The sequence below is a fragment of the Tachypleus tridentatus genome, chromosome 4 (genome assembly GCF_004210375.1).
Source record: "Tachypleus tridentatus isolate NWPU-2018 chromosome 4, ASM421037v1, whole genome shotgun sequence".
NCBI lineage: Eukaryota > Metazoa > Arthropoda > Merostomata > Xiphosura > Limulidae > Tachypleus > Tachypleus tridentatus.
The window spans coordinates 87,071,761-87,086,036 of record NC_134828.1 but is presented as its reverse complement, the minus strand read 5'-3'; the positions used below and the strand labels follow the sequence as shown (position 1 = coordinate 87,086,036).

The 14,276-nt window shown below is 30.4% G+C and overlaps 1 protein-coding gene across 2 annotated transcripts in view; it reads right to left on the bottom strand.

The window, feature by feature from the left end:
- Positions 1–3,907: 3,907 nt before the first annotated feature.
- The window catches only part of Mtr4 (exosome RNA helicase Mtr4), a 55,002-nt gene continuing 44,633 nt past the window's right edge, over positions 3,908–14,276 (bottom strand). The window contains exons 20-26 of one of the 2 annotated variants that reach the window (XM_076499810.1): positions 14,160–14,252; positions 11,483–11,578; positions 10,912–11,075; positions 10,251–10,413; positions 5,042–5,204; positions 4,266–4,370; positions 3,908–4,123 (exon numbers count right to left, since the gene is read on the bottom strand). In XM_076499810.1, coding sequence (XP_076355925.1) covers positions 4,071–4,123; positions 4,266–4,370; positions 5,042–5,204; positions 10,251–10,413; positions 10,912–11,075; positions 11,483–11,578; positions 14,160–14,252 — 837 coding nt within the window. In that variant the 3' untranslated portion in view covers positions 3,908–4,070. Of the gene's footprint in view, positions 4,124–4,265; positions 4,371–5,041; positions 5,205–8,888; positions 8,931–10,250; positions 10,414–10,911; positions 11,076–11,482; positions 11,579–14,159; positions 14,253–14,276 lie in introns of those variants that run through there. The other variant, XM_076499811.1, reaches the window with a different exon arrangement.

The window sequence follows — 14,276 nt, the reverse complement described above, 5'->3', positions numbered from 1 at the left end:
TATTGTAAGTTCTATGAAATTTAGCTTTCGTATCACATGAAAAAAATCAGCAAAGAATGAAATCTATTATTGAAGATCATCGATTCTAGGATTTAAGATTAATTCGGGAAGGTTGAACAGTGTTTATATTAGCAATTAAATAAGCTTCTTTAATTTCTCTATCGGCTTTAGTTTTGAATTCGGTTTCAATACTAATGAAACTAACATCGTTAATGGAATGAACTGGTTGGTTAACAGGGTGATCTTTTTCGAGGTTAATAAAAGATTTATGATTGTTGAAACATTCTCTAAGAGATGTTTGTGTATGTCCTATATATAGGTGATTGCATTTTCTACACTGTATAAGGTAAATTGTTTTTTTGTTTCACAAGTAATTTCTTAGGATACTTTTTAATTGTGCTTGTCAGAAATTGAGTCGGTAGTTTTTTTGACAACAGGCTTTATTGCACGTACAACAACCATTTTTAGGTAATTCACTTTTGTGTGAACAAGGATATCTTTTAGAGTTTTGATTTTCCAGGAAGAGGCAACAGGAATTTCATAAGATATCTGTTTAAGACAATCATTGAGCCGTAGGAGATGAAAAATGTGACAGCTTTTACAGCAAAGTTATTGGGGTCTGTCTGTAGGTTTTTTTTTGGACAAGTCAGTGTGTAAAATTTCGTCCTTTAGAAAAACTGTGACTCAAGAAAGTTAATCTGGGTAGGTGAGCAATCACAAATAAACTTGATTGTTTTATGAGAAGAGTTTGCATCTATGATAAATTCTTTAAGTGATTTAAGGTCGGCTATCCAAATGAAAAAAAAGTCTGTGTAACGTTTCTATGTACGAGGTTTTACAGGACTCAGTTGTAAAAATCGGTTTTCAATATGACCCATAAAAATGTTGACATAATTGGGAGCCATTTCGGTACTCATGCAGTTCCATTAACATGAATGTTATGCTTATTATTAAATTCGTAGTTGTTCAGAGTTAAAACCAGCCTGATAAGTTACTGTTTGAGATTCTGATGCCTTATAAAGGTTTAATGCAGATTTTACAGTTTCTAGTCCATCAGCTGGGAATACTGGTGTGAAGGGAGAAAACATACATTCAGCAAAGACTATTGGGTTGTAACTGTCTGTCAGTATTATTATGTTTATGATATTAAGAAAGTGGGTAGTATCTTTAGGTAAGAGGGGAGGGTACAGGGAATACATTTCATGTGTTGGTTAATAAAAATGGACAGCTTTTCAGTAGCCATGTTTATGTTAAGAAATGTGGGTCGACCAGGATTGTTTTGTTTGTGTATTTTGAGCAAGATATAAAACCTACTAGGAGAAGCTTGTCTGGGTATCAAATACTTAAAAGTTTTTTGTTAATTTTATTGTTTTGGAGGAGTTCTTTAAGCTCATCAGTTATGGTCTTAATAAATTGAGTTGTAAGATATCAGTTTCCTCTAGTTGTCACTTAGCTTCTATGATATAATCATCTTTGATAGAAATAACAAAAGCTTCACCCTGTTTGCTGGCTTTATGATGATATTGTTGTTCAATTTAAGACTGTTTTAAGCACTTTCATCTTTTTGGTTAATATTATTAGGACACTGCTTGAAAGATTTTAAGGTATGTATTATGTCATTTAGTATAACTCTTTATATGTGGTTCTCTGTTAAGAAACCAGAGTTAATAACTATTGTTGCTCATTTTTCTGACACTTTCACAGTAACCTTTGACACTAATAGTCTTACGTTTGTCAAATACATAAAGCTGAATTAATAATGTTTAATGAAAGCTTAAAATTCCTGAAAATGGCACTGGGATATGTGTTAGTGAAAACTTATGAAATAACAAAATCATATAATGTTGTATTACATACACCTATCACAATCATTTTCACTTTTCCTAATGAATAAACAAAATATTAGGAATAACTTATCTGTTAGATAATATTGTTCCACATGTTGTAATGGACACACTTTCAACAACACTATTTACAAGCTGCTTTGTGGTTTTTTATGAACAGAATGCATCTCAATTCACACCTGGCTTACAAGTGAGTCTGGTGAAGAATGTTTTAAACTGATGTGACATACAGTTGTGCTATGAACACCTGATCCAGTCTTCAATCAGGTTTGTAAAAATCATGGCATTGCAAGCACAGATAGTGGTCCATAAAGCTTACATTGTGGACAATGGCCTCATTGTCCAATTGTTTGAGCAACTGTACATTGCTTAGGAGGTGACTTTCACATTTTGTTAATGACTTCAAAATGCATCTAATTCATTGTAGTCTAATCTGATTAGTTGACTTCCATTCAATCAATAATTATTGTGATGAGCAAAGTAGTTATATCTATTTTGAAAGTTTTGTGAGACCATTATATATACATATATAGGCTGAATGGTCAATCATTTGCACTACAGATAACTGAAGGGAAGGTTACAGACATTTTATAACAGTAGTATTTTGCCTCGTCAGAACTATGACTTTACAAGACCAAAAATATCTGCTGATTGCTCTGAAACTTCCATATTTTCTTCTAATAGCAAACTTAAATATGTTTATAAACAACAAATATTAATGGTTTTAGTTTTTCTATAGCCAAAATATTTTGAGCTACTCTTTTACAACAAGCCCAGTTCAAGTACTAGATGTTTTTTAATAAAAACTCAAGAAGCAAAGGGATTAATTTTCAGGCACAAAATAAACACAAAATCACCTGGACATCCTCCAACAGAAGAAGCCAGAATCAAAGATCAATGTAGACATAACAAGATGTACAGATCAATATAAGTGGACATCACCTTATAAAAGCTTTCATTAGGCTTTACCTCAAAAGCATCAAATAACATCTTAAGAAGATACAATGTTAGCAAGTTTTGGGATTCCAAAGTCAGAAATACCTCAGAACAGAATTCAAACACTGAGTGAGAAAGAAGATCAAGTATTCCAAATAAACAAAGCATGGAAGAAAAAATGTGTTGGTCTACAACGAGTCAAATTAGTCAGTCTTAAACCACAGAGAGACAAATAATAACAATGGGCCTAGCAAATATATCTTTAGGAGAAACTAAGTCATAGCACCTACACACACAAGTGTGTATATACATATAAAATTAACACTTAAAACACAAAGAAAGTAGAGAGAATGACAAGAATGGACAAAAAGTGTAGCTACACAACAGACAAAAACAATGTCTACCAACTTACAACACTGCTATGCAAAAGACATGCTGTAACTAATGTCCCTATTAAAGAAAAAAATGGAAATAAGATCACATCAGATAAAAAAACAGGAACATCAATGGGCAGAGCACTTCAAGGTACTACTGAACAAAGAGGGTCCTGAACACTTAGCAGACATCAGAGAAACATATTTTATGAATGCTGACCCTCTTTCCAAAGTCAAGATCAGGGAAACCATTCATGCATTCAAGAATGTAAAAGTTCCAGGAACAGACCCAGCAAATGTCAAAATCTTCAAAGCAGACTTAGACATGGCTATTGATATTCTTCATTGCAATCCCCAACAAGGAGTCAATCCCTGAAGAATGGTCTAAAGGAAATATGACCAAAATATCAATAAAGGGGGGCTTAACCAACTGTGAAAACTGGGGAATGTTTAACAGACTTTCCTGTGGACCAGGAATAAAAAATAAGCAAGATTTCAGGAAGGAAGAAGTTAAAGTAACCATACCTTCACACCCAGAAACATCAACAAACAGTGCAATGAGTGGCAACAGGACCTTTATGTAAATTATCTTGACTTTGTAAAAGCTGGATGCTGCTGTGACAGTTTGTGAACTTGTTCAAAATGTAAAATCTGAATGTAACGTTTTTCTGACCAGTTTCAAAACATGCTGGAAATTTTTGCACAATAATCTGTTAGTTTTTAAACTTCAAGATTAAATTTAAAAAAATTAAATACAGTGTGAAAATGATTTATTAATAATGACATGTTTAGAATTGTGTCTCGAGTATGATGAAATATCAAAAAATGAATGTTTCATTACACCTGTCTAATGACTTTGGTCATTCTAACAGCTTAAAAGTTTAGTTTTAAATGTACAATATAACAGCTCTTCAAACTACAGGTACAAACTTGCTGCAAACACAATGTCTCTCTTGATTAGCTTGATGGCTACAAAAAAAAAACAGCAAAATATAAACTTAAGTCTAGCATCCGTATTACGACAGCTACAACAAAATTTTCAAAACTATAAATTAAAACTTCTTTGCTTTATTTTCAAACTTAAATTATTTCAACTTTCTAATATTCCTACCTTCAGCAAACTTGTTCTCTAGTTCTGTGTTTCCTATAGCTTTGGATGCTTGACACATCTGTCTTAAAAGTTCTTCAAGTCTCCTCATACATCTGATAATACTTCCTGTAATATACAAATGTTTAAACTGACATATATTTATATATTCATGTTCCACTGTTAACACAAGAATGTGAGAAATATGAAGAAAAATATTTTCCAGTCATATTTACTTGTTAATCTAAAACATACAAAAAGAATATAAATATATTAGTTGAAATTGAATAGATTGAACAATCTTCAAGGTTTTGTCATATTTTTATTTAAAGAAGGATGGAATTTCAAGTGAGATGAAGAGAACTAGTTCAAATTCCATCTTTCTTTAAACAAAAATAGAATGAAAATTTGGTGAAAATTTTTAAGTTTTAATCTATAAAAGTCAACGTCTGTTCTTTGATCACTCTTCTTTTTGGTAACACAACAAAACTATCACTGATATTGTTGTTAAGAACAATAATGATTCTTATGATGTTGAATGTGTAGTTTACATGTTGATTAAAAAGGTTTAACTATTACAGGATGTGAAAGAAATGGTTTCTTCACCAATTATGAGATGTTAGTATTTTTTAAAATTCTTATTGGATGTTATTTTTAACAATTATGGGATATAACAGATGTTATGTTGCTCAACAACAAAAGTTATGACCTTATCCTGTTGTACTGAAAGAGGGCTTTGACAAAAACATCCTTTTTTAAACAGTCAGATAAGTTTCCATCATTTCTACACAAACAAATACCTTCAAAAACATCTGTCATTTTGCATATTTGTGCAAAGGTAGCCCCTTTACTCCATGCATGGATTACATCCATCAAGTGAGGACGAAAGGATTCAACATAATTGTCTTCATTCAGGTCTAACTTTGCTTCCTTACTCACCCGAGCTATCCTTCGAGCTGCTTCCTTAAAACAAATATTTTGAGACAACAATCAAATCTATATCCATAGGGAATTCAATAGATGTTTCTGAATCATCCTGCATCTATTTCAAACAAATATTCTTAACATCTAGTAATTATTCATTTTCAATATATGAACAATGAAAAATCTGGCACTAATTACACCCACTGATTTCTTGATGCAAGAGATAAAAAAGCAGAATTACTAGCTTTGTCTTTCTTTTTACTATTCTATGAAACAGTAAACTATATTTTAAACTTTTTTTTCAAGATTCCAAAACTAAAAAAATTAATGCCTTAGATAATAGTTGAAAACATGTTTTCTTCCAGAACACAATCTCAAAATTAACAGTTGATTGAAGTCCCAATGGTAACAAAATAAAGTTTATATTTTAATCACTTCTTTACATTTTCATATTTTATCAAAATGTAGTTGTATTTGCTATTGTTAGTTTTATTTAACAACAAAACAAATCTCATTTTCTACCCATCACATTTCAGAATTCAGCAGATCTAGCAAATACTCTACATGCAAGCATCTCAGAATTATATTGTAATTAAATATTCAATACAATTAGATATTTAACAGAAAAGGCTTTGTTCTAAATGTCTAATTAATAATCTCCTTTATCTAAAGTGTTCTTTCAATCACTGCTGAGCAAAGAAATCTAAAGTCTTTCTTTTAAGATGCCACATTTTGCATATTATTAAGTGTAAGTAAATACTGAAATGATTTATATCCTTCAATTTGAGATATTATTTGATTTGAACCACAATATGGTGTACTGTGGAAGCAACACAGTTTGGAATTTAATCTTTCACCTTGAAAATACATTTACAATTTTTAGAAATGATTTTATAATTATCAACACATTTTTATTTTATATATTAACAATACATCTATTGATAAAAGTAGCTTATGTACACAAAACATTTGTGGCTTGGTGGATTTTCACGTGTATTTCATTGTAATTGTACTTACTATGTTTTCAGCATTGGCAAAAGAGATGAATTATAGCAAAGGAAAAATGCTAACTTAGACCCCATTGTTATACAATCTGTTTGGTTATAAGTATATTGATTCTGTATCAGAACTGGTACTTTATATGTGATCAAAGGAAATTAAGACTTTTGATATATTTTGAGAAGTCAAAACTATCTCATTATGATTATTCACTGGTGGTGAATGGTTTTATAAAATAAACCACACAACACTCACCAGTTTATGGTTATACATACCTACATTAACTATGATGGGTTGAATAGGATAATCAGTTTTACAAATTTTAGGTAATCCATAAATAATATCATATTGTGAACCTATGAGTTTCATGTTATGATAAACCTCTTCAGAAATGAATTCACTGTTTTTAATTTTTAATAAATGTCTCAGTAACTTACCATATATATATATATATATATTACTAATTTGGATTACATTTCTATCTGAATGTATACAACAGTGTAACCAAACAGTCCACTGTTTCATCTATACATCATAAATACTTTCATACAGAACACATAGTTAGTAAACATAACATACGTGTATGAGATACTATAAGTAATAACTACATAAAAGATACACTGCAAATAAAAGCTTTATATAGTACACATTATAACAACCCTAGATATGATCACCTAGTAAATTGGTTCCCAGACTCTTGGCAATCACAGAGGAGCAAATTTCCAAAAACATTTACAGGAATTGACATTTCAAATAAAATACCTGTAAACTATACACAAAATAATTTGATATTTTACAAAACAAAAAACTACAAAGTATACTTTTTTACTTTATGTATATTACATTGTATGCAATTGTTTCTCTGATGTAAATTTGTCTATTTATGAATATATGTTTGATACTGCCACATGGAGTCAGAATGTTCAACGTGTTCCGTTTTGGTCTTTATGACGGTAACTGCTGAAAATCCAGCCTCACAGAGGTATGTTGTTGGAAATTAAAGCAGCACTCCTAATGCCATTTTACTTAATTTAGGATATTATAAATGAACTTTTAACAAAAACTCGTGTAGTGTTAATGTATTTTTCAAATGCATTTCCAAGCCCTTATCATTTCACAGTTCCATTAATCTGTTTTTCTGGCTGGTTAAATAGTGGAAAAACATAGCATTTACATTCTGAACATCAGTATTTTCTCCACTTTCATTAAAAATAAGGAAACATATTGCAACATCTTGTTAATGTTCTTCCTTTCCATTGCATTAGTTTCTTTTTGAAAGCATGCACCTTGTCAGTCATTTGAAAACATCCTATCTTTGTAGCAAAAGATTTTCTTTAAACTACAAAATGTTAGTTTAGTAATCCACTTTGTATTTTGTAAGAATTTTGCCCATTCTAGCTTCACTTTGAAGTTCCAATACATAATATAATACTTTGCTTTGCAAAAGCCAATGCACTTCTGTTTATTTAGTAATAAATGCTCCTGCACAGCCCCTGCCTTATCACACAATAGTGAAAATAAATGAAAACTGAGGGAACTTATTTTTATAAAATTTACAGTCTTTACAGCCTCACTAGGAACACTATGTAGTTCAATGAACATCTTCTGTGTTGCTAGCATTTCACAATGAATAAAACAGCAAGTTTCTATACAGTTGGAAGCAACTACTTTTACTCTTGCCACAACATACTGGATTTCTGACATGGCTGCTGCATCATACAAGCATTAACTAACACGTCTTCCAATCTAACCCATGGTTAGAAATACAATCATTACAAATATCAAATACATCAACCACTTTAGAATGTGATTGAAGCTCAATGGAACAAAGTAATTATTTAACATAAAAGTTTTTTTATATTGTACATACACCAAAACAAGTACATTAATTGTTATAAAAGTTGATTTGTCAATCTGAAGTATGAAGTATTTTGAAAACTGTATCTGCTGTAACAGCTGATCATCAATATCTTCACATTTCTTCTACTCTGCTGGTAATTGTATTATTTGATAAAGGTACTTTTTTTTTAGCTGTTGAATCACCAAAGAGTTAAAAGCAAATGTCTTTCACAACAGGTTGAAATAATTTTTCACCAGTTGTTAATGACTTTTTAGCCTTTGCAGTGTGTAGCAACACTTTATAAGATACTTTGAATGCCGCTCTATTTGTATTTCTGGTAGTATGAATAATTTGTTGTTGTCCTTTTAATTTGGAAAGTTTTCTTTCAAAGTATTTGCTGAATTGATTTTTTAGATTGCTGTTCTTTGTATTCAAATGTCTTTAACGTTTTGATAGTTTCATGGCATCAAAAAGTACATTCCCACATGTTATGCAGTGAGGTCTACCCATTTCATTGTCATTTATTTGAATAAATCTAAACTCAGTATATAAGCTGTCATATTTTTGAGTGAAAGTGCACTTTCTTTTTGGTGGGCTTAATACCATCTTCTACTTCTGTGGAACTATCAGCAACACAATTCAAATCATCTCCACTGTCACATTTTCTAAAACAAAAACTTTTCAGTGAAGTTTGACATTTTTAGTACAGGATAAAGAATAATCACTTTAGAAATGACTGATAACCAGGGATGTCAGCCATAATCATAACATCTGTAAGTGTCATTTATAGGTACTAATTCAGCATGGCAAGTGACTTATCCCAGTTTTAAAATAAAATGATAAAGGATAATATACACACAATAAACTAACAACTGTATAGTCCTGCAGGAGGGTAACCTTTAGCTGATTTTCAGGGCTGCCAACACCTACAGGATATATTTAGTCTGTTTAATTGTACTATTGATATCTGTAGGTGGCAGAAATACATTGCAAGAGAATCTAAGATATATAAAAAAAAACAGAACAGGTGGAATTAGATGATGTTTAGTCATCAAATACTGAAAAAAATGTAAATAAGTGTCAGTGCTTTCAACATGCAAGATATGTTGTAGATCTGTAGAAATTAAGTCAAGGACCAGAACTGGTCCATGGACTGATGTTTGGGAAACACTGATTTAGTAGACACAATATAACAAAAAAGTCTGTATAACAACTTCTAGAAGATATTGCAATTAATAACTAAATAAGAATATTCAGTATACATATTACAACCAATGATTACATAGGAACATCTAGTGGACACAACATAATTAACTAACAACCCTATGCAATAACACACAACATCATATTGTAACAAAAATACACAATCACATCTAGATAACATTGTAACTAATAACTCTACATAATAGCAACTAGAAAACAACTTGACACAATAGCATCTAATACATGATGTAAATAAAAAATTCTGCAAATCAGTACCTAAAAACATATTGTACCAAACTCTAAACAAGAGCAACTAAAAACCATTTTTACTAAAAACTCTACACAAAACATACTGTGACTAACAGCACTTAATAACACTGTACATAATAGCTCTATATAATAGCAACTAGAAAGTAAAACAACTCTACACAGTAGCACCTAGAAAACATACACAACTCAAAACCCTACACAATAGCACATAGAAAATATGTACATTGAATCTAACAACTCTGTACAACAAAACCTAGAAAACATACATATTGCAACAAAAAACTCTACATAATGTAACCTAGAAAACATACATAACTCTATAAAACTAGAAAACATACAACTCAAAACCCTACACAATAGCACCTAGAAAATATGTATATTGAATCTAACAACTCTGTACAAAAGAACCTAGAAAACATACATATTGTAACAAAAAACTACACAACAGAACGTATAAAACATACATATTGTAACAAACAACTCTACACAACAGTAACTAGAAACCATGTTGCAATTAATAACTCTACACAATGACACTTAGAAAGCATACGTATTGCACCTAAAAACTGCATCATAGAATCTAAAAACCTATATATTTTAATTAACAATTCTACATAACAGCACCTATAAACATATTGTAACTTAACAATTATATAAAATTATTTAAAAGACACTGTAATCAACAACTTTACACAAGGACATTCAAAAAACACTTTTAATTAACAACTGCATGCAATAGAAACTAGAAGACATTATATATGAGCTTCATGTACCTGCATTTGTCTAAGAGGGCCAGACAGCTCTTCTGTCAGTCTGGGCATTTCACTGGACTTTTCTTGAAACACAAAGCATGACAAGAGTGCTGTAGCTTGATAGACATTCAAATCATTGAAGACTCCATTAAAAACCATTTCTGTTAACAGTAACTCATCTGCACTAAAAATACATCCAAAAATAAAAATATTTTCAAAAATACATCACAAACAACTGTGCTTTTGTAAAATATTCAAGTTTAGAAAGTTTTTAAAATTCCACTTATATTACCAGTAGAATGTTAACAATGGATATATATATTATATCTAGACTCTGTAAAAGTTTATACCTTTTGCATAAACCAGTAACATCAGAATTGTAAAAATATTTTAAAATTAAAGATTATTTTTGTTACATGTCACAACACCAAAAACAATTAGGCCAACAATTAATGTAAATTCTGTAAACACAGTTTTGTTAGAACAATAAAAGCAAAAATTGGATACTTTTATACAACACTGCTTGAGAAATAGAACTTATAAAAAGCAATTACTTCTGGCATTACTCTACAGGTCTCACTATTAAAAGCTCGTTTCTATATTACTTAGTTTGAAATTTGATGTATTTGTGAAGACTAAAAATGGAAGTATTGCTTTAGAGAAACCTTTCTACTACACTCACCTACTAATTTCACAAGCAACTCGTCCCTTCACTTCAATTACGTCTGTAGCTGTACAATACCCTAGTCGTCGTAAAACGCGCTTTCGACATTTAAGTTCATCCATCTGAAGCAAAGACTTAGCTTTCTTTAATTCAGCTTTAACACCCTTCATTTCTTCAACGAGCTGAAATTCAAAAACTATACTAAATTTTAAATGATTTTATACACTGCTTATTATCTATTTTTTTTAAAGCATTGGTAAAATAAAAAGAAAAACCTTACTTGTATGTGAAAAATGCAATATGAAGATGTTAATATGTTTATATACCAAAAATAATTATATTGAAGGCTTTCATTTTTAAACCTATAACCTGTCCAGCTCAGAACTCTATTAAAAATAAAATTTGAACAAAACAAAAAACTTAACCCAAAGCTGCTAGAAATTTACCATTTGTGGATGCGTGTGTACGTGCACGTGGTTGGACTGGTTAGGGGGAAGTATAATATACCAACTTTTATCTTCTCACATACAGAACAAACACTTTATAAAGAAAAAGTAACAATATACTACAGATTTATATCAATACTCACAGCCATTTTTTTATCAAACATTTTATACAGGTCTTCTATCTCTCTGTCCCCATACAAAGAATGGTTGTAAAGTCTATGTTCAAAAGCTTCAGTTTTCTGGATAAAATAAAAAAAAGGATATAAACACAAGTATAGCTTTGGTAAATAAAAAACTTGGAACATTTTACTCAACTGCCTAGATTTCTGGTAAGAGGCAACAACAGACTATAGCTACAATGGACACTTTTTATGTACAGTCCTAAAATTATAAGCACAAAACCACTGTTAGTACACGTAAACAAATATTAGTCCTGTGTGTATGGGCAGAGGTCAAAGTACATGTCATGCTACTTAATTTCAAACAGAAAGTATTTATATTAATTTTTACTCATTTCTTTGTATCATGCGGTATTTCACGGTAAATTGCCTGTTTTATATTTTTTTCTACATTATCTTTTAAGTTTCCACAAGTTTCATGCTAAAATATAAATTTGTAGCCTCCACAGTTCTTACTTTACCAAGACATAAATAAGTGAAACACACATGCCACACCCCTTCTATCTTATCCTCTTATACAAATATAAATTTGTAGCCTCCACAGTTCTTACTTTACCAAGACATAAATAAGTGAAACACACATGCCACACCCCTTCTATCTTATCCTCTTATACAAATATAAATTTGTAGCCTCCACAGTTCTTACTTTACCAAGACATAAATAAGTGAAACACACATGCCACACCCCTTCTATCTTATCATCTTTTTCAAAGAATGTCAATAACTTCTGATATTTTTTACTGGATTATTTACATGCATAAAAAGAGAGTATTCTATTTATTAATTTTTCCACAGGGTTAGAATATTAAGCCAAAAGAATATGAAAATTTTGACTCCAGCTTGTTTGTTTGCCATTTTCTAAATTAAGTTTGGCCTGGTAATGGATTTTTAACAAATTTTTAACTTAATTAGAAAGACAGTTAAATTACAGTAGTGTTAGAATATCTTGTGTTTTGTGTGTGACAATTTTTTGTACTTTACATGCATATTTGAATTTTAAGAAATTATTTGTAAGAACACTAGCATTACATAAAAGAATGCTTAATGGGCCTTGGGTACTTTATTCTTACAAGTAAAAACCCTTGAACAAAAATATTCTGTACACAAGAAATCTTTCCTTAATATTACTTATTCATTGTTATAAAAGTAACTGACATGTATTACAAACTTGTTAGGTTAAATGAGAAAATTTAAATGAAAAATTTCTCCACAAGCTGCTCATCAGTGATGTAATTTGAGAAATTTACACTGTGATCTAGCTACATAATTTACAGCTTTGTTATGCTAGTTTAGTAGTTAGACATAGCCCAAGGAGTCATAAAAAGACAAAATTAAGTTCATTCATGTAATAGTTGGAGGCCTGTAGCTGTTGGGATAAATAACTGTAATTGCATATTACAACTCACATTCTTTATAAGAAATAAAATTAGTTTTGATTTTATTTCATAATTTTCAGCTTTCATTACACAATATTTCAGTCCAACTAGTGTTAAATAGTAGATAAAGTAAGAAAAAAAAGAGAAAGTATAAAGTTTTGCACAAAAAAGAACTCTAGATACTCATTTAGGAAGTTCTGAATGTAAATATATTTTATTCGAAACTCTTGTTTTTTTTCTGTACAGCACACTTGTATTGTTTGCTAAAAGTACTCCATACTTTATATATTCCGAGTCAATAGTAAGTTTTAATTTTCCAGGAAAAGTTCAATTCAGTATACTAACCCAGTACACACACAAGATTAATCTTGTGTTTGTCTTACCACAGCTTTGTTCTCTAGCAGAATATGAAAGGCATTAGACACTTTTATATAACATGGACTAACACAGTATTCCAGTACAAACAGTTTTCAGACACTTGTGACTAACAAGAACTATTACAAAGTACTCTATTATAATCAGAAAAATCTAAAAGGTTAAGAAGTAATAATAACCCACAAGATATATTAACATAAAAACAAAGCTCCTTAACAAGCTCACAAAAGTGGGGGTGATGGGGGGGACATTTTACAAATACTGTTGCAAATAAAGAATTCTGATATAAGCACCAAGCTTTCAAATATCAGGCACTTCGATTTGTAATCAGAGCACTATTTACAGCATATCACAGGGTTTGAAGATTACAAAAAAACAACAACAACTGTCTTTTGTACTCATAACACTAAAGTGCAAGAACAAAAAGTCAATAGAACGATAAGATACATGCAAGTAATTCTTTCAGTGTTATAAATAATGATAAAGAGTGTATTACAATCCTTAAGTGTTCAAAATTACACAGTTCATTAACTTCTTTAATTAAATACTGCCAAACTGAAATTATTCAACACTTAGGAACATGCAAAATTACCTGCAGTATCTACCACATAAATCTGTCCAATTTTAATAAAGAAGATAAAAAGAAAACCAAATCAGTTTCAGAACCATTGAAAAATTTGAATAAAAACTGTAGGTTTAACAATAAACCATACTGCAAAGGTTAAAAACAGTAAACTAAAAAAAGTTTACTAAAAAGTTTTAGTTTACAAGTTTTTAACTTGTAAGAAATGATAACTTGGTATTTTAATGTAATAATTAGTATCACAGATTTTTTGTAACAAAAGTTAGAAAATACAAGAAAACTGTGTATACTACAGGTTTGTACATACCCTAACAATATCTTTGAAACCTTTTTCCTTTATCCCCATGTCTTCTATAGGGTCTAACAAAGGCACACCTTTGGGAAATCTCTTGTGAACCTCCTATATAAAACAGAGAGAAAACAA